This window comes from Ambystoma mexicanum, chromosome 4p (genome assembly GCF_040938575.1).
Source record: "Ambystoma mexicanum isolate Mex_15411 chromosome 4p, UKY_AmexF1_1, whole genome shotgun sequence".
Classification (NCBI taxonomy): Eukaryota; Metazoa; Chordata; class Amphibia; order Caudata; family Ambystomatidae; genus Ambystoma; species Ambystoma mexicanum.
In genome coordinates, this window is record NC_090927.1 from 87,198,177 (window position 1) to 87,225,203 (window position 27,027).

The 27,027-nt window shown below is 49.9% G+C and overlaps 1 protein-coding gene across 1 annotated transcript in view; it reads right to left on the reverse strand.

The window, feature by feature from the left end:
* The window catches only part of LOC138452543 (platelet endothelial aggregation receptor 1-like), a 402,175-nt gene that overhangs the window by 80,284 nt on the left and 294,864 nt on the right, over positions 1-27,027 (reverse strand). Inside the window, exon 10 of the mRNA XM_069604987.1 lies at positions 17,911-18,051. Coding sequence (XP_069461088.1) covers positions 17,911-18,051 — 141 coding nt within the window. The remainder of the gene's footprint in view (positions 1-17,910; positions 18,052-27,027) is intronic.

Genomic DNA, 27,027 nt, shown 5'->3' on the forward strand with positions numbered 1-27,027 from the left:
TAGGGCCAGGTCCGATCATAATCACCAGTCAGTGGTATGAGGGTCTGGGTGTCATCTGCATAATTAGTGTAGGTGACACCCAGATGGTCTAGGTCATCAAACAGTGGCTTTGTGACGATATTGTACATAGTGGCAGATACACAAGATCCTTGTGGCACTCCACAAGTTGTTGGTGTGGGGTCTGCTGAGGCCGAGGGTGAGAACACTCTCATGGTCCTATTATTCAAGAAGGATTGAATCCAGGCAGTAGCTTCCGGGGAGAAGTAGGCAGCTGTAGACAGATGCTTGCAGAGCACTTTATGATCCACCAAATAAAATGCGGCTGACAGGTCTAATAGGAGTAGGAGGGCAAGTTTCCTATTGTCCTTAAGTTCGTCACTTTGGTTCTTCAGGTCAATCAATGCCATTTCTGTGACATGTTGAGGTCCGAAGCCAGAGTGCCGGAGCCCTAGTAGATTGTTGATCTCCAGGTACGATTGTATCTGGAGGTAGGCTGCTTTGTCAATTATCTTTAATAGAAAAGAGACTGTTGTAATATGTCTATAGTTAGTCGGGATACTTGGGTCCAGAGAGGGTTTCTTTAAGAGCAGTAGGACCCAGGCATCCTTAGGATTAGTAGGGACAGTGCGGGTTTGCAATAAAGAGTTAATTAGAGTAGTGATGAAGGGGGCCAGGTCTCTGGCAGCTTCTTTGATTATAGAGGCCGAGCAGGTGTCTCCCTGGCATCTGGATGGTTTAAGCGAGGCTATGATGTCTACCACTTCTTGGGTAAAAACTTTAAATCGCTGAGGAGGTTTAAGGGCGTTAGATTGGGTTCTCTGAAAGGTACCTGGATTTGGAAGTTTACGTTTTTTTGTTGCAATTTTATTTTGGAGGAGAGAAAGTTTGTTGGACAGAGCGTTTTGAATGTTGGTACACCATGTTTTATCCTTATAGCAGGTGTCCATAGGGGGGATAGTGGATTCCATTTATCTCAGGATGACAACGAGTTCTCTAGTGCTAGAGCTGGCTTTGTTGATCCTATCATTGTAGGTCTTCCATTTAGTTTGTAAGATTTCCAGTTTGTATTCAACTGTAATTTTCAGTAAGTTATCTTTGTTAGTCACTGTTGGGTGATTTCTCCACAGGGCTTCCACTTTCCTTTTTTCTGCCGGAAGGGCTTTGAGTTTAGTGGTAAACCATGAGTCCAGGTGGGCTCTAGGTTTGCCTTTGCACATTTTGAGAGGTGCACTATTATCCATAGCTAGGGTTATAGTAGAGTTGTATAAATCTACTAGCATTGCTAGGTCTGAAGCAACAGGCAGGGTGTTTAAGATGGGGAATAGATGGGGCCTTAGCTTGTCCACTGTGATGTTACGTTTACTCCTGGTGAGGGGCTCGAAGGTTGGTCCTGATAGGTAGGCTAATTTGGATAGTGACGGTCAGTAAATGATGGTTTATCCAAGCGTAAGGTTCAGTGGATGTCATTGCTGTCTAGGGTTCTACCTTTGCATGAGTAGGCTGGTTGACCCTTTGCGTGAAGCCTAATTCCGTACCGTAAGGGAGTTAGTGCCAGGGCATGCTGATCATTCGGGTCGTTGAGACCAAGATTGAAATCTCCTAGAATTAGAATTTGCGAGTTGGGTTTGATATTAACAGAGAGTGTGGTAGTAATGTCTTCCTGAAATGAGCCAATAGGGCCGGGAGGTCTATATATCAGGTGCGTAGTCAAGGTGCGAGAGTTAGTGAGAGGATGTTTCACTGTCAGCAGTTCACATGACATGACAGGGGGATGTGTGGATACTCTGAGTCCCAGGCTAGACTTGGCAATGAAGGCAATGCCGCCAACTCAAGAAGATTCTCTGTCTAATGGGGATGACAGGTAAGAGGGAAGGACCAGCAGCTGCATGGAGCCATGCCTCTGTTATTGCTAGGAAGTCTAGATTTTTTTTAGAAATTATCAGTTCAGCTATGTCTACAGCGTGGGCAACCATGGATCTCGCATTGATCAGAGCACCTTTTATTTGCGGGGATCTGTTGCTAGAGAGGTTAGAGTCGGGAAGTGCGTTCCTCTGACCAACATTTCTTTTCGCTTTGTTAATCTTTACTTTGTCACTCTTCTGGTAAGGAATTTTTTGATTGGGTTTGTGGAGAGGGCTAGTAGACAGTGGGTAGGTTTTAATAAATCTAGAATCAAGCCTGTAATTTCTTACTGAAGTGGAACATGGTAAGTTCGGTTGAGGTCTGATAACAAAGTGCTGAATCCATTGATTGGGAGTTAAATTACAGTGAGCTCCAACAGAAGGGGAGATACCTGTATTTCAATACTTAGTTTCAAGATTTAACTGGGGCAGGAATTTAGTTAGTCTGATAGTTGTAGGAGGAGGCATCAGCTTGAGGGGTGGCAGAAATGTGTTTGTCTTTACCCAATGGTGTAGAGTAGTAGAGGAAGTCATGGTAGGCTGTAGGGTTTGAGATAGAGCCCACGACTAGAGGGATGAGAGAGAATTATCTAGAGGAAAGAAGTTTGCGGATAGAGGATAGGTGCTACCATCAGAAAGAGCTAACAGAAATCTTACAAGAAAGAAGGTGACGGTATACATGGTTGTTATAGAGGGGGCCCAGCTCGGGACAGTAGTAGGACAGTCAGCAGATGTGGGGGTAATTAAAGTCACAAAGGATGCAGTCTAGATAAAATCCTAATAGTGATGCGTGTTAGTCTAATGCATAATGGCGCATGTTTAAGCAGGCAGATGTAACTATGCAGACAAAACTGGCAATTTGACCACTTTGTCAATTAAGCAATAAGCAGTATGAAGCAGTGCATCAGTAACCAACGAGTAAGAGCTAGCATATAGGCTAGGTGGAGTTTTGACAATAGATTTCTAATATGGCTTCACAGGGTATTAAAACATAGTAACGACAATTAATGTCACCTGCAACTATAGAAAGGCGAAGGTTAATGCATGATATGGGTTAATAGGCCGCAAAGGGGGGCTGAGAGCCATTACCTACGTAGGTCGAAGGTGTGCCAAAGGGCGTGCTAAGGTGGGCCAGGATCACATTACAAAAGCCAGTTCAGGCATGGAGCAATCCCCAAGCAGCGCCAAGTAGATAAACAAACAGATGTGTCAATCAGATAGTAGGCATATCTTTAACAAGCAAAGCAGAGGGATTCCTCTGCCCTAGCACTTCGCCAGTGGCCTCCTCCCTGGCTCCCCCTGGGACTCCCCCCTCCTCTGGGCTCCCACCAGAACCTGCCCTATCCTGCTGCCTCTCCCCACCACACCCCAGTACCTATCTTCTGCACTTCTCTTCACTACACTTGCATGTCCGAATGCCACAAGGTCTAATAGGACCTCAATTGCATATTTTCTGTTTTTGCTACTGTTATCTACTTCCCTGTTCCCTCATCAATTAGCCGTGTGGCGCCTTGAAACACAATTATGTTGTATAGGTGCCTAACAAATGCTCAATAAAATAAATTAAAAAAAAAGAATAGAATGGCATCTTGTGGGAAGACTCTACTTTTGTGTCTGTCTCGCATCTCTGACTCCTCACACAGGACTCACCAGAGCTTGGTGTTACCCTAAGAGGGGTAAAAGGGGCTGGGTGAATAAATGCACTGTCTCAGGGATCCAAGCATCACATACATATTGATGCTTAGAGGCCCTGTGGCATGACATGTGACCCAGTGAAAACAGGCACATGGTTAGCTGCTGTTATGTACATAGAAACAGGTCCCACAGCATGAACAGAAATTGAGGAAGACCTACATTACTCAAGCATGAGTACAATGAAGTTCTGGTGTGAGGAATTCGACCATCCACATAGTGGGTGCGCGTTCGCCTGGGATTTTTGAAATATTTAATTAAATAGAATGATGGTAGATCAACCTCAGGAAAATGTGTTGGGCTAATCCACACACAGTTTTCTATGCTTACACCACGACAAACGCATAAACCTGTGTACTCTGGGTGGACACAACCTACATATGTCATATGTAGTTGGAATGTGACAGCCAGGAGTACACTATGTCATCTCCAGGAAGGGGCAGGACAAAGCTTTCCCCTGCCATGGCCAGCCTGATTAACTAACAAAGGCTCCATGGATTCACCCTGCTCTTTCGTTAGGCATCTGGTGGCAGCGTTTAGCAAACCAATTAGAGATTACTTCAAACAGGCCAACATGAGGCCTGGCCACAGAGTTTAACAAAGGAGACAGGAAACAATAACCTTTCATATGTAACTTTGTCAACCTGAAGAAAGCTCCTGCCCTCAGTATCGATAACAGTGAGCTATCATGTCTGGGGCTGTGTGTTTACAGTAGGCTATCCCGGTAGGGGTACCCATTTATAAGGTACAATAATGTGGTTTGCAGGAGCCACAGCTTCAAGAGAGACCTGCCGCTTTAATCAGGAAGCCGAGAGAGATCCATCAATCAGAGAGACTCTTTGATTAACAACAGACAGGAAGATGAGTGGGACTTAGTATCACAAGTTTTCATCCCTTTAGCCCTTTACCTTTCCTGTCGCAAAGCACCTCGGTTATGACATTATGCATACAGGAGATTGTTGGTAGGGACCCCAGGATTGGTTCATAAAGGTAGGCTTAGCCTACACCAATCACAGTCGCCCACTTGGCTTCAAAAGAGGACTGTGCTTCTAGCAGATCAGCTGATGACTTCATCAAAAGTAACAAAGAAAAACAAAACCTTGGAACCTGGCTGAAGGTAGAGTCTGCCTTACATCTTCTGCCAGTGAAAGAAGGCCAGTATTTCCAAAAAAGGGAAGAAAGATCATTCCCCTGAACATCTCCTAGGGAACAGAGGGAGATCCAGAACCTAGAGGGCCATCCAGCCGCTTCAGAACCAGTACCCTGGCAGAACACAGTGTGCCCTGCTAGGCTCTGCAGCAAGCTTCCTAGGTAGGAAGTGTCAGAAGGTTTCTGAACCTACAACCAAGGACAAGGCAGCTGCCTGCAACACACTTCACAGCTGTGGGCAGCCTGCCTTAAATGACGACACAAGCCCATTGAAGAAGCTGTGAGAAGTGCCTCTACGAGCCTCTATTGACTTTTGCCTTAAAGGACATTTTTGAGCCAGTCGAGTTCCTTGAGCTGCAACCAGTGGCAACGCTAACAGTTTTCAAGCTGCTGTCCCTTAAAGACATCCGAGACATCTCGACCAGTGCTTCAGAATTGCCGATCACCACCGAGATAAAGATTCCTGAACCCAAGGCGCCGTGTAGGTCGGCCTGCAGATGTTCGTTAAGATTTGCTCGCCGAACCGTCTAGCCACATGATATCCACAGCCGACGACTCCCATGTTGAACTCTGTCACAGAAGTCTGCAAAGAGCCTTGAAGCCGACTCGACCCTGTCAAGCACCAAGAACATCTACAGCACAAGGTGCATTGTGGTTCTGTCCCCCTGGTCCTTCCCAGAATGCCCCTACAGACATTTTAAGACCCATTGCTCCCTTTGTGCTAAAGCCAAGAAACCTTAACAAACTGTTGTGGTCATTAACAATACCGACTACCCTCCCGTTAGCATCCAGAGTGCATCCCTTTCCTTCGAGAAACTTTCTGTCCTCTGCATTCCATTATACAGTCGGTTGTATTTTGGAGTGTGCTAGAACTGTCTGTTGTGATAATAATGAAGTAGATATCATACATCCTTGACTGGCCAGTCCCTTTTATCATTGAGTAATAATTGTATTTTCGCTGTGTTGCAACTAGCCAACGATCCACAAATTTGTGGAGATAAGCCTGCCGTTCTGTCCAAGTTATCAAAAATTGGGCAAGGGGGTTTATAATTTGCTTGCGTTTCCAATCTGTTCGGATCCCTTCTAGTGTTCTAGAGGTGTGGGGCTGATTGATGGTTCAGAAACTGATATTCATCCATGGACAACTGGTGCCCCAGAAGTTGATTCGTCACAACTGGGTAATAAAACACCTTTTAATACGGTCCTTGGAAGCAGGTGGAATATATCCTATATCTTTTTAAGAAGCAGAACCATCCATCATCCATAGGAGGCGGCCACCACCCATTTTCCAAAGGCACCCGGGGCTAAAGTCAAGCTCAAGCTTCTACGGGGGAGTCATGGTAGTGCAGGCAGATATTAGTACCCTAAAGTAGCTCATCAACTAACCCCAGGGTATAGTGAACCCTACTATAAGTGCATACCCATGAATATTCAATCATGCAGACGTCCCCAGTGAATGTCCACTAGCGCAACACACGAAAACAGAGAGATCGAAAAATTTGCATGGATTGTATAACAGCTCACTCCACTCCTTGAGTGAGTGTGCAAGGGAGATGCCTTTCACAGCTGTGCCCCCGAGACATCAATGCAGCAAGGAAAGAGCAGCCATTAGCTGGGATGCTGGCCAAAAGATGGTAGGGTAGATGTTGGCCAAGCTGGACTATATGCCGGCATGAGTCCATGTGAGCCTCTTTCTCTTGCCAGTCTGGTCCTTTCTCCAGCTTTGTGTACTCCCTGTTTCACTAAAGTGCAGGTCTCCACCTACCCCCTTGTGAGTTTCTATCTGCGCACCTAAAGTCCATGATTTTCCTAAGCATGATTTCCCTCATGTGTTGACTTCCGGACACCCTGCCCCCTTGGAAGCAGGAACCCTCTACTGGGAAGGTACTGATGTCCTTTAAGGAGCTACGGCAGGCATTGTCGGTATTCGCCAGCCTTGGCTATGGCTCTATGAATGGCAACCAGTATGACCCGAGCTTGGGGCCGCTTCCGCAACTGGCATTTCATGCGGCCCAAGTTGTATTGCTGCAACCTTTGTATTATGGCGCACAATGGGCGGTCTACAGCATGATAAGAGAAAGCAATCATCACGGCACCTCACTCTGGCACGGCTGGGTACAGTCTAACATTTGAAAATTACTTCAGGCTTCAGAGAGCTCAGCATTACCAAACAACATTCAAGTAAAGTCCAATTGCCATTATCATAAAACCTAACCAGGGCATGGAGTTTTTTCAAATGATAGAAACCTAAGGCATCATCCATGAGGAGCCAAGACCAGCACACCGCATCAGTTTTGGCTGCATGCATTTCATGCAAGATCTGGTCGAGAATGGCTGCCATTGGCCTACACCAGTTCAGACCAACTTAAGTGGAGGGTCCATTATAACTCATTGTACAAGATCAAATTGTTAGACTATTACTATGGACTGCAGTCCATTAAAACCCATGGTTGACAACCGTGTAAATAGACTTAGTAGTGCACTGTTTTTAGAAATGGCGGTAGCAGCGTAGACTTTGCAAAGTTGCCCTAAGTTAGAAGTTTGGCAATTGCTGCCACCAAAATGCCATTGACACTGGCTCACTTAGTAAGTAATCTTTTGGCTTCGAGCCTCAACATGCTTTTGGGGGTGTTCCTGTATACCATTCCCACATGCCGCTTCCTGCGTGGTCTATCTGGGCAATGCATTTACCAATGCAAGGGCAATAATACTATTCCACACCGTCAGTATTTCAGGAATATGCTATGTGTGGTGTGGTACTGCATGCGGAACCGCAGTGGTTTACACTGTTCCTGCCATATGGATACAACAAGGCATGCTGCAGTCATTATGTTATGTTAAAATTACTTATAAAGCACATCTACCACCTGAGGGCTTCATGGTGCTCGAGGGGAACAGTCACAGAAAGTACAAGTTTGAAAAAAGTAATGTTTTTAAATGATGACAACACATAAGGTGGTTGTCAAGAGCGTGGCAACTTGTTCAAGAGTCAGGCAGCCGATACGGAAAACATGCAACCACCAGCTGTGGAGCGACAACCCTGAATAACCTGGATAGAAAGTGCACTGGCAGAGTGAACAAATATCAACGAGACATACGGACGGAATTTGTACTGGAGGTATTCAGTTTTTCTGCCATAAAGGGCATGGTAGACAATGCACAATGCTTTGAATTTCTTTCTGCTGATCACTGGGAGCCAGTGCAGTCCAGGTAGAATGGAAGAAATGTGCTCACGATAAGAGGAGCCAGAAACCAGGCTGTATGTATCTTACTTTCTCCAGCATGGGGTCTGGCATGGATTCACATGCTCATGAATATTCCCGGTCGTCAGGCTGGGAATCCTCGGTAAAGAAAAAACCAGTATCAGTTTTGTTTCTGATCTGTCTTTCGTAGTAGTAACCAATCACTGATCTCTGCGTCATACTGACCACAGCCAATCACTGCCCTCTACCTAAGCCCCGCCTCTGGCAGCCATCTTCAGATTTTTACCGCACGTTCAAGTGTTGGGATCCTTGTGCTATTGCTCTCGAGCGTTAGTGCTATTTTTTCACGTTTTTTCTCAAAAACTTCGATTTCTTCGGTCAAAAAGAGCCTCAAGCTCCACTGATTCTTCATCCGATCAACGGGGACCCGTGTCGGATTCGTCTACGCCCCTCAAGGGTGAAGATTTCGTCGAGCTACGCTTTTGGAGGACTCCAGAAGTTTCTCAGGCCCATCTCGGACATGGCCCAGGAGAAGGGAAGCTCGACGCCCGGAAAGCTGTACAGGGTCTGCCCTGGATGCCAGCTTCAGAATATCTTTAAGGCGGACGAACACTCCTTTTGTCTTTACTGCCTAGTTGAGGACAAGACGCACGTGGGGAAGGATTGTGCGTTTTGCGGCAATATGTCGGAGCGGACCATGAAGGACCGCCATCAACGTCTCGCCAACTGGCTGGAAAGGAAGAGCCCGTCAGGCGAGAAGAAGAGGAAGAAATCCGAGCGGTCTTCTAAGACCTTTGAGGACGCCCCGGCGACGGGGGTCCAACACAAGGCCAAGCACCGCGAGTCCGCTGGCACCGGGAGCGCCGAACGGTCGGGCTCTACGGGCGCCAGGCAGGGCGCATCCTCCCCGGCACCATCAACCACGAGCCAACGCTCTGGTTCGGGTAAGAGGAAGGCCGAGCACCCGGCGAAGCTCTGGAGAGGCCCCGGTCGAGCTCGAAGGCCCCATCGGAGGGAGAGCGAGGCAGAGCCCTCCCCCCCCAAGGAGAAGGCGGTGAGCACACCTAAGGTGGTGAAAGCCTTAATCCATCCGGCCAAGGCCTCTATGGAGACAGTCGCGGCGGCCCTGGCTCAGCCTGTGGAGGCTACACCAGTGGTGGCGACCTCGGGGCTCAGAGTCTCCCTGCCACAGCGGAGGGAGTCCTCTTTTATGCCCATCGACAGGACCCCCTTGAAACCTCCGACGGAGAAGAAAAAGGGGGTGCAGGAGATCGTCGTGGATTCGGCCTCAACCTCTGAGGAAGAGCTGATCGAGGTCTTAAGACACAGCGTTGGCGTGGAAGAAGACCAGCCCGTCTGGAGGGAGCCCGACGTAGGAGACGACGATATCGTCGAGGGTCCCGACGGGGCCCTTGACCGCCCGTCGGGCTCCCCTCAACCAGCGCCGCAAGACAACTCGGCATCCATTTTGTTGGCTATACAGTCCTTATGCTCGGAGATAAGGACGAGACTGCCGTTACCACCAGCGGAGGAACCGCTCCCGACGGGGGACCGGGAGCCAGGCCCTTCTGGGAGCCCTCCCCCTAAGAGAAGAAGGATTCACCCTCCACCTCCTTTTCAGCCATCGCGCCCTGTTCAGCCCTCCTCCCCCCCGTCCACGACTCGTGGGGATGATACAGGGACTGACACGGCCGCGACGGGTATGGACGACGAGGTTTACGACGAGGATCTGCCGTCGTCACCTCCCACCCGGGCTTCCCCGCCCGACGAGATTGGATCGTTTCACTCCATGATCGCCAGGGCATCCGAGCTCTTCCAGCTCTGCCCGGAGGAGAAGAAGAAGGAAGGTTTCCTTTATCAACGGCGTGAGGCCAAGAGGAAGACGGTCCTCTCCGTGCCTCTACTGGACGATATTTGGGATTAGGGCCTCGCCCTCCTCAAGAACCCATCCACAACGCCGGCTAGAAGGGATCGGTACGAGAAGAAGTACCGGGTCCCGGACGCGGCCCCCTTGTGCCTCCGGGCACAGCCGACCCCGGACTCCGTCGTCTCCGTGGCGGCCAGGAAGCAAGCGGGGGGGGTGCGGCCTCCACGTCGACTTCCCCGCCGGACGGCGAGGGAAAGAAATTGGATACGATGGGACGCAGGGTCATCTCGTCTGCAGCGACGACGATTAAGGCGGCGAATGCCTTGGCTATCGTAGCCCGCTACGACAGGGAGCTGTGGTACAAACTGGCCCCCCTGCTGGTCTTCCTACCGGACGACAAGAGGGCGGATGCCCTAGAGATCTTGCAGGAAGGTGAGGTGGCGTCGGACCACGCCATTACGATTGCGACGGACATCGCCGACACTGGATTTCGCCAGTTGGGCAACGGCGTGTGCCTTAGGTGGCGTGGATGGCTCAAGGCTACTGACTTCCGTCAAGACGTGCAGACCAGAGTCTTGGACAAGCCGTTCGATGGAAACAACCTGTTTGGGAAAACAAAACAGTGGACGATTCCCTTCAAGCCATCAAAGCAGACACGGAGACGGCCCGGGCTTTTGGGGTTCTCCAGCAACAGCGGCCGCCCTTTCGGAGCGGCAGAGGCAAGGGTGCCTCCAAAGGTTCCAGCGGCGGATTTTCCACCTACCGTGAAGCGGCCCGTTCGTCGTCGCAGGAAGCTTACAGGGGACGAGGCAAGTCAGGCAGACCCCGCCGTCGTCGCCAAGGAGGTCAAGGCGGCAAAGCCTCGTCGAAGCAGGACTGAACCGGCCGTGGGGTCAGGCCCCCTCCGAAGCACCCCGGTGGGAGGCCGGCTGGCGAGCTTCGTCAGCGTGTGGGAGTCTATCTCCACTGACCGTTGGGTGCTGGACGCCCTAGCCCAGGGTCACGCGCTCGAGTTTCAAAGAAGGTGCCCGCGCGTCCCCCCTGTGGCCAGGAAAGAACTTCACGTCCCTCAACTTCTCTTGGAGGTAAAGGCGATGCTCAGGAAGGGCGCCATCAAGCTCGACCCAAAGAGGCTTCGGGGCTCCGGAGTTTACTCAAGATACTTCCTCGTGAAGAAGAAGACGGGAGGATGGCGTCCCATCCTGGACCTACGACGACTGAACAAATTCATCAAGGCACAGAAGTTCCGGATGGTCACCCTCCAACACGTCCTGGGTCAGCTGGAGGAGGGCGATTTCCTGTCGTCGTTGGATTTGGAGGATGCCTACTTCAATATTCCCATCCTAAAGGGACACCAAAAGTTTCTCAGGTTCGTGGTCCAAGGGCGTCACTATCAGTTCAGAGCCCTTCCCTTCGGACTAAGGTCGACACCCAGGGTGTTCACCAAGTGCCTCGCACCGGTGGCGGCGCAGCTGTGCCGCAAGGGGATCCACGTCTACCCCTACCTGGACGACTGGCTCATCCGAGCCAAGACGAGGGAGCTCGCCGTGGAGCACACGGCAAGGACCGTCCAACTTCTCACGGACCTGGGATTCTCCGTAAACTACGCCAAGTCCCACCTGGTGCCCGTGCAAGACGCACTGTTTCTGGGAGCGAAGCTCGACACAGTGTCGCTTCTGGCCTCCCCGTTGGAGGAAAGGACGAGGGCCATTCTGGGCAAGGTGCAGCGGATGCTGGTTGCGGACGCGGCCAGAGTGAGGTCCATCAAGTCCCTCCTCGGAATGATGTCTTCTTGCATTTACCTCATCCCCCTGTGCAGGCTCCGGATGCGCCCGTTGCAGGAGTTCCTGGACGCTTGCTGGATCCAGACGACGGGCAGCTTCGAGGAGAGGATCACACTCGACGAGAGTTTCCGACGAGCGATCCGGTGGTGGGGCACCCGCGCGCATCTAACGGCGGGCATGGACTTCCAGACCCCTGGCCACCAGGAGACAGTGACCAAGGATGCCTCCCTGGAAGGGTGGGGAGCGCACACCGAAAATCTGCACGCGAGAGGCCTTTGTCTCCCGACGGAGAAGTCCCTCCATATCAACGTCCTGGAGCTCCGTGCAGTGTTTTGGGCCCTTAGGTCCTTCCTTCCGTCCCTCAAGGGCAAGGTGGTGAGGATCTTCACCGACAACACCACCACCATGATCTACATCAGGAAACAGGGCGGAACCAGGTCCCCAGCCCTGTCCAGGGAGGCGCAGGATCTGTGGCATTGGGCCTTCGCCCAAGGGATGTTTCTGGTGCCGTTTCATCTGGCAGGGATAAGAAACACCATCGCCAACTCACTCAGCAGGGAGCTGCGCTCGTGCCACGAGTGGGAACTACGACAGGATCTAGTGGACCGCCTCTTCTGACGGTGGGGCACACCCCAGATCGATCTGTTCGCGACGGCGACGAACTCCAAGTGCCGGAGGTTCGCCAGCAGGTTTCCCCAGCCGAGGAGCATGGGCGATGCTTTCTCGTTCCCCTGGGAGGGCCTGTTTCTATACGCGTTCCCTCCATTGCCATTGCTGATCCGGCTCATCAGCCAGCTCAAGAGGTCACGGTGCAGGATGATCCTCGTCGCACCTGCGTGGCCGAGGCAGATATGGTTCCCGGACCTTCTGGACTTGTCAGCGTCCCCGTCAATCAAGCTGCCAGTGGACGTGGATCTTCTCTCCAGGGAAGGAGGCGCCATCCTCCATCACGACCCGAAGTCGCTGAACTTGCAGGCCTGGCTCCTGCAGCGTTAGAGTTTGGAGGATACGACATACCGGCAAAGGCCAGGGCGTCCTCGACTCTTAAATGCTACGGACACAAATGGAAGAGGTTCTCTGTCTGGTGCCTCTACTGATTACGGCCCCCCAAGTACTGCCGTACCTACTGACGCTGGCCAAAGCTGGACTGGCGCACGCGTCCATCAAGATTCATCTTGCTCCGATCTCCCGATACACCAGAACCACGGGCGGACGTCTTTGTGGTCTCATCGTCTGGTGAAAGAGTTCATGAAGGGACTGTTCAGATCGTTCCCGCTGGTGAAGACTCCGGCCCCGGCGTGGGAGCTCAACGTGGTGCTGACCAAGCTCATGGGACCTCCGTTCGAGCCTCTGCACTCGGCTCCGTTGAAGTTCTTGTCATGGAAAACAGCGTTTCTTGTGGCCATCACCTCCGCACGACGGGTGGGAGAGATCCAGGCCCTTTCCTGCAAGGCCCCGTACTTGACTTTTCACGACACAAGGGTAGTGCTCAGGACGCACCCCTCCTTCATGCCCAAGGTGCCGTCGGACTTCCACCTCAACGAACCCTTGGTGTTGCCTGTTTTCTTCCCGTCGCCTTCGTCGTCGGCTGAAAGGACTTTGCACTCACTGTATGTGGCTAGAGCGCTGAAGTCCTACGTGGACCGCACGAAGTGTTTTCGGAAGACGTCACAACTCTTTGTGAATTTTGGACCTGTCAATAAGGGGAAGGCTCTCTCGAAGGCTTCCATTTCCAGATGGCTCTCCGGCTGTATCATGTACTGTCATCGGTTGGCAAACCGACCGCTGCCTGGCCGTCCGAGAGCCCATTCCACCAGAGCGATCGCAGCTACCACGGCGTTCCTATCTGGTGTGCCCTTGCTGGACATCTGCAGGGCTGCTACGTGGAGGTCGACCCACACCTTCACGAAATTCTACTGCGTCGATCGGGATTCCAGGGAGGAGTCCAGGGTCGGCCAGGCAGTGCTGCGCAACCTGTTCGCCTAAGGTGAGCCTGGTGAGGAGGTAAGATTTGCTTAATGTTGAGTTGGATGTAATGCTTAATGTTGAGCCTTTGCCACCTCCCGTGGTTGTGCATGTGTGTACTGCTATGTATTCTTTATTCATGAGCATGTGAATCCATGCCAGACCCCATGCTGGAGAAGGAACAAGTTACTTACCTGTAACTGTTGTTCTCCAGCATGGGTCTGGCATGGATTCACATGCGAACCCTCCCGCCTACCCCTCTGCGGCTCTTCACTTGGTCATACTGCCACTTCACGTGCTACCAAATCTGAAGATGGCTGCCAGAGGCGGGGCTTAGGTAGAGGGCAGTCATTGGCTGTGGTCAGTATGACGCAGAGATCAGTGATTGGTTACTACTACGAAAGACAGATCAGAAACGAAACTGATACTGTTTTTTTCTTTACCGAGGATTCCCAGCCTGACGACGGGGAATATTCATGAGCATGTGAATCCATGCCAGACCCATGCTGGAGAACAACAGTTACAGGTAAGTAACTTGTTCCTTCACCCCAGAGCAGTTTGCTCAGGTGAGGGAAAGTTTTCAGGTGGGTGACCAAGAAAGGGGCAGGGAAGTATGAGGGGGCTGAGAGGATGGCAAGGGAGTTCATAGAATTTACGAAAGGGGAATGTTGGGGGGGGCAGGGCAGAAGTCCCAGGCCCCCGAGCGATTTAGGACAAGGTGATTGTAGAAGGAGATGTTGTAGGGGAGTTTGGAGAATGGAGGGGGCAGGGTGGTCACCCATAGAAGCTGAACTGTAGTGCAAATATAGTGAATCCTGGTATTAATATCACATGTGTAATGAGTCTCCATTTTAGAAGTTAGATGTCATCTTGAAATTGAGGCCTACTGCCATTGCTATGCCAGTATTCCTAATCCCGTCCCAAGGGTTAGAAGGATCTGTGAGCGTCTTCTGATGGCAGACCTGGCAGCCCTGCAGAAGGTTAATTAACTGAAGACACACAGTTCTCAATTGTGTCTTATCATTAGAGCATGTAACCCAGAAGGACTATGCCCTGCAGGGCCAAGGGAGGGTCGGAAAAGATCTTTGGAGAGCTATCCCACTAGAAGGGGGGTGAGGGCTTTAGGCCTTGGCTGGGCCAGATCTTTAAGTTATAGTGTCTAGGGACCCCCGAGCCGACTCGCCAGGTAATTGAGTGCACTAAACAGCCCAAGACCCCGGCCATAAAACTGTAAATTGGCCAATCGATCAGGAACATCATAGAGCAGTGACGGGCTGCACCCATCCTCGGTACATGTGATTGGTTCTGCGAGGTGCCAGGGGAGAAGGTAACTAATTTAGGCTGCGGATGTGAAAGTTTTGGTGGCGCCAGCGTGTCTGGGATGGAGCAGGGGTTCACGTAGTTCTGAGAAGTTATCACAAACTTGAAAGTATCCACCTCACTCATGTCCTTGGTACCAGGTGCACCGTGGGGCTATGAAATAATGAACTGTGAAACTAAATTGCCAATTAGAGTCTTTGTACCCGATGATAGAAGAAGAAGATCCCCACATGTAAGGAGATGGAAAGAAGATGCTGGGACCAACCGCCTGGCATCCAATATGGAGCAGGCTATATGTGTATAGGGTGGCACCAACTAGCTATACGGATTTGTAACCTATGTGATGTACGTTACTTGTGACGTTGTGTATCTTTAAAACCCACTACCTAGGCTGTTTTTGCCATAGCGTTCTGTGGCAGCAGAGTTCATTGCTGGCACGTACTTGTATTTTTGTGAGACTAAACCTTGTTCTCCTTGCAAGAGGTGTGCTAGGCCTTTATCCCAAGTGGGTTGTATTTTACCTGGTGTGTGCATTGAAGGGCTACTCTACAGAACCCAGAGAACAAGGACAGAAAGATGGGGTCCAAAGAGAAGAGGCAAAGGAAAAGCTGACCACTAGAGCCTTGGTCTTGTCGCCATTAAGTTTTGAGCTCATCCAGTTGCCAACGGACTCAAGACAAAAGCAAAGACTTGCTGCAGCCTTAGATTGAGCAAGATCAAGACGTACCACAATCTGGGTATCGTCGGCATATGTATAGCACCGGAAGCCATGCGATTGAATGTAGACATTAAATAGAATAAAGAACAATTATGGACACTGGCGCACATGGAGCACGTGCATGCTTTGTGACACCCTGGCCTGCTTTAAGAGCGTAAGTGACAGGGATGCTGAACACATCACTTAGGAGGCAGAAAAAGTGTTTTAAGTAGGTTGGGGAGGAAATCCCATTACCTTTACCCTTTGCGTGTAGGTAAAACTTTGTGGAATTTTTAGGTAAAATCTGAATAATGTTCTACAAATCAATGAGAGTAAATCAACCATCATGATCTTGAACTATCGTAGGGGAAGAGAAGACCCCATACAAATTGACAATTAATAAAGTGCCTCTTCCACAAGTAACAGCAATGGAATACCTGGGTGTTGTGGTAAGCTCGAGCAGTGAAGATAAGCCATGGCAAAATGTGTTAAGGGCTGGGGTTAGAGTTCTAGCAGCCCAAATGAGAGTGATTGACAATATGGGAAATATACCTCAAAATCAACATTGGACTTTTACAAGATGATTGTGGTCCCCACACTAACACATGGTGCAGAAACACAATCAGCACTAGCGTGAACACTATGAAGGCAATTGGAGGACGCATTCTGGAGACTGGTTCTGAACCTCCATAAAAGAGTATCTTCAGCATCAATAAGATACAAACTGACTTTAATTTCAATTCATGGAATTGTTGTATGGAAGACCTTGGCATTATTCATGAAATGCATCATGAAGACACGCCAGACCCTTACAAAATATTAAAGGACCATGATCCTTCACATGGATATCTAGTGGAAGAATGGATTCTGAGCAGCGCAAGAATCATGAGAGGTCTTCTAATTGCTAACCCGGATGAGGTCAAGCAAATGTCATGGGATGGCGGATTGGGTCCAGACAATCCACACAAGGGGACGCCACATGCTAAACTTGGAAAGCTGAAGCGATCAAAGATCGTATAATGATCCACCAGCTTATCTGTTAAAATTTCCCAGCAAAAGGATGCAAAACATCTATCTGGAAATACGATTAAACTATCTCCCCACCAGAAGCTTGCTAAAAATATTCGAAAACAACATCGAAAACTCCACCCGCAGGTTCTGCAAAAAAATTGATTAGAAGGAGACATTAAAACATATAATCCTGAGCTGCACGGCATTAACAAGTAAACGGAGAAACCATCGGGTTGCATCATACGGGCTAAATCCTCATATTCGCTGGATGACTGGTGGGAAACAGTTGGCATGGGAGAGGACTTTAGAATAATACGTCCCATAGTAAAATTCATAATGGAGACCTTACTTCTAGGTGAAGAGGAACTGCCCTAATGGAAGAACAAGAAGAGGAATTACACTGGGAAGAGTGGCTCCCTTGGTCCCCACCAGATATTCAGTGATGGGAAGGGGGAACGTGTTTATTCTCTATCGCTATTAAATGACTGGAAGGATTTGAACTTATTTCAAAAAGGTTCCCTTGTAAAGAAAGGAGGGATCTGGGATGAAATGAGACGTGGGTAAATAGATAAAGGTTTGTTATGAAACCATGCATCTTAATTTAAAAAAAATCTTGTTTTTCTTGTTGTCTCACAGTGATAATGTAGACGGCCTATATGGTCTCTGTTGGAAGGGGAGGCCCTCATCTTAAACATTAGTGTATGTAAGAAGACCAAATAATAATAATAATAATAATGATGATAATAATAATAATAATAATAAACTAACATCTTGAGACCAATATCAAATGTCATAATTAGATTGTGTTTATGTTTGGTGTCTATGTAATGAGAACATTTAGCCTGTGCTAGCCTTTTTCTCTTGCTTTTCAGTGACAGAGCTTTGAGGTAGGTCTGATTATTCGCAATATGAAGAGCCAGTGACTGGCCACACATAATGCAGAGGCGATGAACCTTGTGGATCCCAGAATGCTTTTAGTGGTGGAAATGGAAGCAGACTTCCAGCCCATGGAATACATTGACAACTGATTTGAAAGCACTATCACATCTGAAATTCCATGAACTCTTGAAACCAGGCGTGCTGGACTTGTCACACCCTTCTTACGGAAGCCTGTCTCTTTCATCACTTGCGGCCACTGGCCTACACTGAGCAAATGTCCACGTAATAACGTGATAAGCACACAGATAACGCACGGACGCACGCACGCACGCAAGCACGCACGCAAACACTCACACACCACGCAAACACGCACGCACAGCCAGCAGACGCGATTCATAGCACACTGCAGATTCAGCTCTTTCCCTTGAGTTGATACTGGTACCTGACACAGCAGGTAAACATTGCTTTCCACATAACTCGCAGCATTTCTCCTTCGGGTCGCAGTCGTCGTCAGCCTTGCATCTGGTGGCAAGATTTTCAGGGTCGCACTTGGCCTTCATTCCTGGACACGAGCCTGGGGCCACTGTTATAGAGAGACCCAACACAGGGAATGTTATTGCTTCCTTTGCTAAATCTGTTAGTTTTGATTACTTTTTTCAAATGCTTTGTAGGCATATGCAAATTAGGGCACACAATGATGACCTCACCATAATATGATTTGATGGAAGAATTGATACAATAGTTTAAAGGCTAGAAGTCATCAAACCATGTTCATATATGTGACACCTATGTGCAGTCACGTGTAGGGACGTATAGGGAGATCGGAAAGCAGCGTTAACAGAAGATGGGAACTAGGAGTGCTAGGGGAGGGGAAAAGGGCTTTAACGGAAGACTGCAACTAGGAGTGTTAGAGGTGGTAGAAAAGGGCTGTAGTGGGAGACTGGAACTAGGAGCGCTAGGGGAGAGAGAAAAGGGATGTAGTGGGAGATGGGACCTAGGAGTGTTAGCAGAAAGAGAAAAGGGATGTAGCGGGAGGTGGGACCCAGGAGTGTTAGGGGAGAGAGAAAAGGGCTGTAGCAGGAGATAGGACCTAGGAGTGTTAGGGTAGGTGGAAAGGGCTGTAGCGGGAGGTGGGACCTCGGAGTGTTAGGGGAGAGAGAAAAGGGCTGTAGCAGGAGATAGGACCTAGGAGTGTTAGGGGAGGTGGAAAGGGCTGTAGTGGGTGACTGGAACTAGGAGTGTTAGGGGAGGTAGAAAAGGACTGTATCAGCTGTTAGGCAGAATCCAGTGCAGTTCCCTTAGGGAGCACTACACCAGATTAGGACTACAGGTGAGAGCAATAAATACCCTTTGGTATCAGTTTGTACCACAAAGATTTAGTTGGTAGCTGTGGCTGAACAGTCAGACTTATCTCAAGAGGGAGATGAGCAGTATTAAGGGTTTACACAATAGGCAGTACAATACTATGGAGCAAGGAAACACTGACCAAAGGTTTGTATCAAAAAGAGAATGGGCCTCATTACGACCCTGGCGGTCCGGAAATAACGGTGGCGGTAAACCCACCGCCACCGTTGTTTCCGGACCGCCTGATCCCGACCCCTGCAGGCGGGAGGTGATGTTCCCGCCAGGTCTGACCTGGCGGGTTTAACACCTCCCGCATGCAGGCGGACGAGGAAACACCGGCAGCATTACGAGATGCTGCCGGTGTTTCCATGATCCCGATTCCCATTGAGTCCCATAGTCCCATAGGACTCAATGGGAATGGGGATTTACACCATTCCGCCTCCGTGATTCCCGGAAAACCGGGGTTGTAATGCCCCGGTAATTCCGGGAATCACGGAGGCGGAATGGTAATACGAGTCTGGCGGTAACCAGGCGGTTTTACCGCCGCGGTTACCGCCGGACTCGTAATGAGGCCCAATATATTTATTCTATACACTTCCTGTTCCAACACACAGATCACAGTGGATAAAGTAAATTAAGTTTAGTTAAGAAAAAGCATATACAACTCCCTATTCAATTGTAGACAAGTTTGCGGTAGAGTGAAAACTGAGCAAAACGGCACAGTGAAAACCAACTACAAATGGCCCTCTAACAATTTAACGAAAGGGAGGGAAAGCACAAGTTAAACCGAAATATCTTCAGACACCCCCTAGCAACACTTCCCTGAAGTTTTGAGAACAAGTAATGCACAGTAACACTTTAGCCAAAAGATAAGTGAATGAAAACTGAGCAAAATGGCACTCCACAAGTTAAAACAGTAGGAAGGAAGAGGGGTTTAGAAGATTTAGGTGCATCAACACATTTCTCATTGAAAACCAATCTAGTGATAGCAGATCTAACAAATCAGCCAGAGTCAATAGGCCTGAGCCACAGTCAGTGGTACAGGACCAAGAGCTTAGGAGCAAAAATGTTCTTGTAGCTGCAGTCAAGTCTTTAGTAGAAAAATATTGAAGAGGTAGATGCAAGGCAAAAGACAATGTTAAGAGGGAGGGCGGCCGACCCCACAAGTAGTTAAAGGATTTAAAGGATTTAAAAACCTTTAGGGCTACCACGAAGAAAGGGTGGCCTGGTGGAACAATGTACCTTAAACGTGGCTCCTGCGGTGGCGGTTGTTCCTGGTAGTTCCTGTAGGTCGAGGCGTCCAACAGAGGAAGAGAGGCTCTCGTCGTGGAGGAAGGTTCGAGTCGCTTCACTACCCAGGGATGAAACCAGCCGCGGTGCTGCCAAACAAAGTTTAAAAGGTACGCTCCTTTTAATCGCGGTCTGGGACGATAGCTGCCTGACTATCCGGTCTCCAAGTGCGGGGCACTGTCGACTCGACCAAGGCAGTTCTGAGGATGCAATAGGTGAACTGGTTGACCCCACCAGCTCAAGGGAGGAGGCTCCTTCACTGAAGGTCTCCTCTCGTCGTATGGAAGAAAAGTGGTGAGATGATCCGGCAGGGCTTCACCGGTGGTGTAGATGCTGAAGATGTCTTTGGCTTATCTTCCCTTCGGTTCCGTAGTTCCAATGGCGACGTCTTGCTCTTCCAGTCCTCAGGACCCTGCTTTTATGCAGAAAGAGACCCATTCATACAGCCCAGCTGTCACTCACACAGTGGAGTGGTCTTCTTGGCGGGAGACCCTCCAGCCTATCAGGTTACAGTGTGACCTGAGTTGCTGTGGCAACTCTGTCCAGGGGTTCTACTCCTCCTCCCAAACAGACCCACCCCAGACTCAGAGGCGCCGAAAGGAGGGCTTCTTGGCAGAAGCCCGCCAAAAGAGCTAACAAAGGATCCCCGACCTGGGTTAGGAAAATGGAGTAAGACTCGAGAAAATCCCATAGGAAAATATTCGCGGTCGAATATAAAAGGTAGTAACCACTGTCACCAGCCAGAAACTGTGTAGAGGGGGACTTTAAAGTACCCTCTCGAATATGAACATAGGGGAAAAACTATTAACCCCTTCCAATACTTCCATTTTAAGATGGGTTGTACTGGTTTAGTGCCTAAGATTTGACTAGTAAAGCCAATGGAGACTTTACATGCCGAGGGAGACAGTAGTCAGCCCCAGGGTATGGAGTCTATGCTTGGGGGTCGCTACGACACCCCTCTGTCGCTGCAGAGGTAAGGAATGGGCTGTAGAGGGAGGCAGCAGCTAAAAGTGTTGGGGAGGTAGCACATGGGCTGTAGAGGGAGACAGGAGCTAGAAGTGTTGGGGAGGTAGAACATGGGCTCTAAAGAGAGACCGGAACTAGGTCCGTTGATGCAGAGCAGGACACAGATTGTTGAGGGAGATAGGAACAGCTCTGTAGCGGGAGACAGGAAATACACATGTTGGGCTACATAAAAATGGGGGTGCAGTGAGAGACAGGAACAATGTGTTTGTGGGGGTAGAAGTAGGGCTGTTGGAGTACACCAATACCAGGCAGGTTGGATGTGATGAGGGATCAAGAGTAAGACCCGGACACAGTGGAATTTTCTGTGATTATCAAAGACATTTATTATCAAAAGAAAAAAGAGGGGTTGGAGAAACCCTACCTATCCCTATCTCTATGAGGGGTTACCCTGCCTCAACAAAACTCCTGAATGTCTGTGCCAGGACGTTTAAATCAAATGAGTTCTCCATCCTGTGTCCAAAATCCTAAGCGGACGCTCACACACTAAACTCAATATAGCGTCACGGGAATGTCTCTGAGCTGTACACCAACAGATTCCTCCCAAAACTCCAAATATAACGTCCTGAAAGTGAAGAAAAGTTCCAGCAGAGAAGGGTCCTTCCCTTCCCCTAGAGTCTTTTGGCTTATTTGCAATGCCACTATATATACTTCACAAACCCCAAGGAGAATGGTTCTTCCCTTGATTCTCCTCCATTCACACAACTATTTCACAGTTCTTTCTTTGGACCTCTCATATCTTTTTACAGAAAAGGGGTATGACTCTTGCCTTGTGATACACAAAACAAAGTGGGGGGGGGGGGGGTCTCTTCTCCTGTTCTCTCAGCTTTTCACAATTTTTTGGGGACGGAGGGGTCCTGCCCCAGTTCTCCAATCCTTGTTTTAGTCTCCTGCCAGGGTTTGTACTTTTCGATTTGGGTGTGGGTCCCTGATTTGCCCTCCCGACAGGTCGTTCTGCTACTTTTTTTTGGATAAAACATTTTTATTGTATTTTGACATAACCAAAACAGCCACCGAATCGGGGGCAAAGAACAACAAAACAACACATGCAGGCTCCCCGTCCCACCCAACTTCTGTTCATGTGGAGGCCACCACAGCATCAGGATGTCAAGGCCCAGTTTCTTCCCATTTCCCCCATATCTTGGATGCTTTATTCGGGCAACCTCTTGCGCCATAGACTCGTCCATGTCGAGCATCCATTGTTCCTGTGTCGGAGGGTCAGGCGCTCCCCATTTTTTCGCAATGTTGCGTTTCACTAGGGCCATCGCAGTGTTCAATAGCAGTTTTTCCCATTTATTAGATTCGGACATGTCCGGTACACCCAATGTTAAGACCTTCGGATCTGGTTCGATAGGACAAGTGAGGGCTCTGGACAATTCCGTACAGCATGCAGTCCAATAGTCACGGATCCGAGGGCATGTCCAGAGGATATGATAGAAGGTGCCTTCCTCCTCTCCACAACGGAGACAGTTCGGACTCACTACTCTCTTCCAGCCATATAAAAGAGTTCGAGGGTAGTACACTCTATGCAGGATTTTAAGTTGCACCAGTTTAAGTCTGGAGGAGATGGCTACCTCTCGTGGGTGCATTAGGACCTGGATCCAGTCCTCAGGGTCTATTTCCCCCATCTCCCTTTCCAATTTGGCCTTTAATCCCAATAGCTTGGGAATTGCGAAGGAGGTGATAGTGTTATAGAGAGTGGATGTACATTTGCTGGGGATATACTCGGGTAGCATATTGCGTTTGATCGGAGTGTAGTCAGGGATTGAATCACCTGGGGGTATATGAGTTCGGAGGGCATGGATCAATTGCGTGAAGTGGTATCGCTCGGTGTTGGGCAGTTGGAATATACCCTGGATGTCTTCAAATGAGGTTAGATTCCCTACTTTTAGGACATCTTTAATTCTAAGTATTCCCGCTCTTACCCAGCGCGGCCACGGTTCAAGTTTCTCGATTTCCTTCAGATTGTTGTTGTGCCAAAGGGGTTGTGCTGCTGTTATTTTGTCTTCCCACCCAACAAACACATGTGTTTGCCTCCAAATCGTAGTGATGTGAGCCTTAATTGTGAGCGGGGGGGCCTACCCGGGGATTGGTACAGCTCCTGCAGCAGGTCCGTACCACCCTGCATGGGTCCCACTTCTGCCCTAATCTGAGGTAGCGCCCGATCCCCGTGGAGCAGTTCATTGACCACCGAGAGTTGAGAAGCCCAATAGGAAGTCTGGAGACGGGGTACGCCTATCCCACCCTCCCAGACTGACCTCTGCAAGGTAATTAATGCAATGCGTGAACAGGCACCCCCCGACGAGTTCCCTAAGAAGGGTTCCGATACGATTAAATTCAGGGGCAGGGATCGCAAGCGGGGCATTCTGCAAAACATAGAGGAATCTTGGTAATGACATCATTTTAAAGAGTGCGGCTCTCCCCATGAGGGTCAGAGGGAGGAGCTTCCAGTGGTGGACGCCGTTGACCAACCTATCCATGATCGGCTGGAGGTTGTGTCTTGCATATCTAGTGAGGTCAGGTGTTACCCAGATCCCCAAATATTTAAAGCCGTGTCGTTCAAGCCGGTATGGACAATTCGGTAACTTGGCCTGCTCCCCACCCTTCACCGGGAACATTACGGATTTCTTCCAATTAATTTTCAACCCACTGAATTCCCCGTAAGTGACTAGCATTTGAGTTACTATGGGGCAGCTCCGAACTTGGACAGCCAGGTATAATAGATCGTCTGCATAAAGAGATATGCGGTCTTCATGCCCTTCGGGCCACATGAATCCCTTCCATGCCCCGCTTTGACGAAGCCACAGTGCCAGTGGTTCAATGGCGAGGGCGAAGAGGAGAGGGGAAAAGGGACAGCCCTGCCGCGTGCCTCTACCTAAGGGAAAGGCTCTGGAGGTCCATCCATTCACTTTAACTTCTGCCCGGATGTTTGTATAAAGCAATTTTACCCAACCTAGGAAGCTGTCTCCAAATCCCATACGGGCCATGATTTCCCAAAGGCAATCCCAACGGACAGAATCAAATGCCTTCTCAAAATCTATTGCCAGCAGTGCTAATGGGGTATCAAGGATGGGGGCCCGTTCTAGCGCCAGGTGGAGTCGGCGCAGATTCATCCTGGTTGATTTATGAGGCATAAAGTCACACTGGTCTGGATGTATGTGTGTCTGCCTTGGCCAGGACCTTCAATTCGCCGTTGATTAGCGAGATCGGCCTATAAGATGCACATTGCTCTTGGGGTTTGTCCGGCTTGGGGATGACCACTATGGTGGCTTTACATAGGTCGTCCGGGAGGGAGCCCCGCTCTAGCGCGGTCAGCAGCATATGATGCAGGGGAGGTGCTACATTATTACCTCCCAGTTTCTGCCATATTTCCATGGGGAATCCGTTTGGACCCGGGGTCTTCCCCGGTTGCAGCTGCCCCAGGGCTTCTACCAGCTCGGCCTCAGAAAGATCAGAGTGCAGCATCTCGCGTTGCTGCGCCGATAGGGTAGGGGGCACCACCCCATCAAGGAGGGTCCGGTCCAGCGGTAGCTCCGAGGCGTGGTATAATTCTGCATAAAATTGGGCGAAGGCTTCTGCTATTTCGGCGTCTGAGCGACAGATCTCGCCCTGCGGGTGATGATCTCATGGACCGAGCGCCGACCCTCATCCCTCCTCTCGAGCCAAGCCAGCAGCTTACCGGCTTTATCCCCAAGCTCGTATATCCGGCCTTTGGATTCCCAGTGGGCCTCTTTGGCATTGTCTAGCGTAAGGTTTCGGAGGCATTCACTGGCGCGTTGAAGGGACATGTGAGTCTGTGGGGTAGGGTCTAGGGTATGCTTGTTCTCTCTGTGGGTTACCTCCTTCTCTGCCTCAGCTATCTTCCGGAGCCTCTCCTTTCTTTTGTTCGCTGTCCAAGAGATTATCTCTCCCCGCAGCACGGCCTTGTAGGCCTCCCACAGCACCATTGGGTCGGTTTCATCAGAACCATTAATCTCGAAGTACTCAGTTGAGACCTCCGTAAGGCGGTCCACCAAATCCGAGCTGCCTAAATAGTAAGTGTTCAATAGCCACGTTCTGGGGGGGGGGCGTTCCCTGCAGTCGCTTTTCCACCAGGAGAGGCGAGTGGTCCGAAACTCCCTGGGGGAGCAAGTTTGCTGAGAGCATATTAAAGAGGTCTGTGTGTGGAACAAATAGGTAATGAAGCCTGGAAAGGGATCCATGGGCCCCGGAGTGGAACAAATAGCCTCTGGTTCCCGGGTGCAGTTCCCGCCATACATCACCAAGACCCAGGGCAGACACAAAGTTAAACAGCTTTGTGGAGAGGTTTGGGTTGCGTTGTCTAAGGTGCGAGCGATCTAAGGTGTTGCACATGACGTCATTGAAATCGCCTCCCAGGAACCACTTGTCCGATTGGTGCCTACCCATCAAGGAGGTCCGGTCATCAAGGAGTTCCTGCCCCAGCCCAGGTGGGGAATAAATGGAAACAAGTCCCAGTGTTTCTTCCCAGAGTGTCCCAAGCGCCATCACGTAGCGTCCACGAGGGTCCTGCTCTAGTGCATGCAAGACAAACAGGACCCGTTTATGTATAAGAATGAGGGTGCCCCTGGATCCCATGGTATATCCCGCATGGAAGGCGGCCTTGTAATTGGTGCGCAGAAAAAATTTACAGTGTGCCCCCGCAAGGTGTGTTTCTGTGAGCAAAGCCACGTCAAGGGAGTATCTGGAAAGTAGCTGCTTGACCAGACGTCTTTTGATCGTGGAGCCCATCCCATTCACGTTCCAGGTGAGAATCTTGAGAGAGCTGGGGCGCGTGGACATGGATAGGTGAGATTGGTCAAGTGGCATCTAGTAGAGGTATAAGAGGGATAAGCAGGCTGCCCCCGAGGGTTCAGCCCCAGTGTGAGAGCTAAAGATTGAGGTCTGAAGCACTGTTCCTGTGTGGTGTGGTCCCAACTGGCCAGGAACTCCACCATCCCTGGAGAACTACCAGGGAGGGTCGGTCCTGAAATAACAAAAAATGTTCCCCAACTAACTCCTCCCTCCCCCTCCCTATACTCCACCCCAACCTCAAGTACCTGTCGACCCAACATTGCTGACAATCAAAAAGAGTAGATTGTCAGCTTTAACTGCCCTTATTAAAGTTCAACTAGAAAGTCAAGGGGGGGGGGCTGTGATGGTGTTGTACCCCCTCTTAAACACCCAAGTGGGAGGGCAACGATCCCCCGCTCACCGCATTACAAGTGTGAAATCGCCTTCAGTAGTCCCATGGCTTCGTTTTGTCAGTGACCACAGAGTGGGTACCCCGTGGGCAAGGCCCTCGGCGGGTTCAGGACGGTGGCCCATCACCCCCATCTTCTAGCGGGTCTGGTAGTGGTGGCCGGTCCGGCCTGGGTTGTTGCTCCGGTGATGGTCTGGGGTTCCTGTTTCTGTTATTGTTACCTCGGGGTGCGGACCAGTCTCCTTCAATGTGCTGCTCCGCCCAACGCCATGCCTCTCCAGGATCATCGAAGTGGACCGTCGTGCCTTTGTGATACATTTTTAATTGTGCGGGAAACAGGAGGCCGTACTTGACTCCCAATGTCTGCAGTTGCTTCTTAAGCTTCCCAAAGGACTGTCTCGCTTTCTGTACTTCCCTGGTATAGTCGGGGAAGAAGGCCAGTCTAGATCCGTTGAATGTAATTGTACCCTTGGATCTTGCGAGTTGTAAATGCGCATCCCGGTCTCGATAGTTTAAGAACCTTGCGGTCACGGTGGGGGAGCGCCGGGCAGTGGTCTACCTACGGGCATTCGGTGCGCTCTATCGATGGAAAAGAACTTGAAAAGGATTGCAAGTCGAACAGGTCTGTTAACAATTGTTCCAAAAAGAGTTCCATGCAGGGCCCTTCCTCTTTTTAGGGGATACTAAGGATGTGAACGTAAT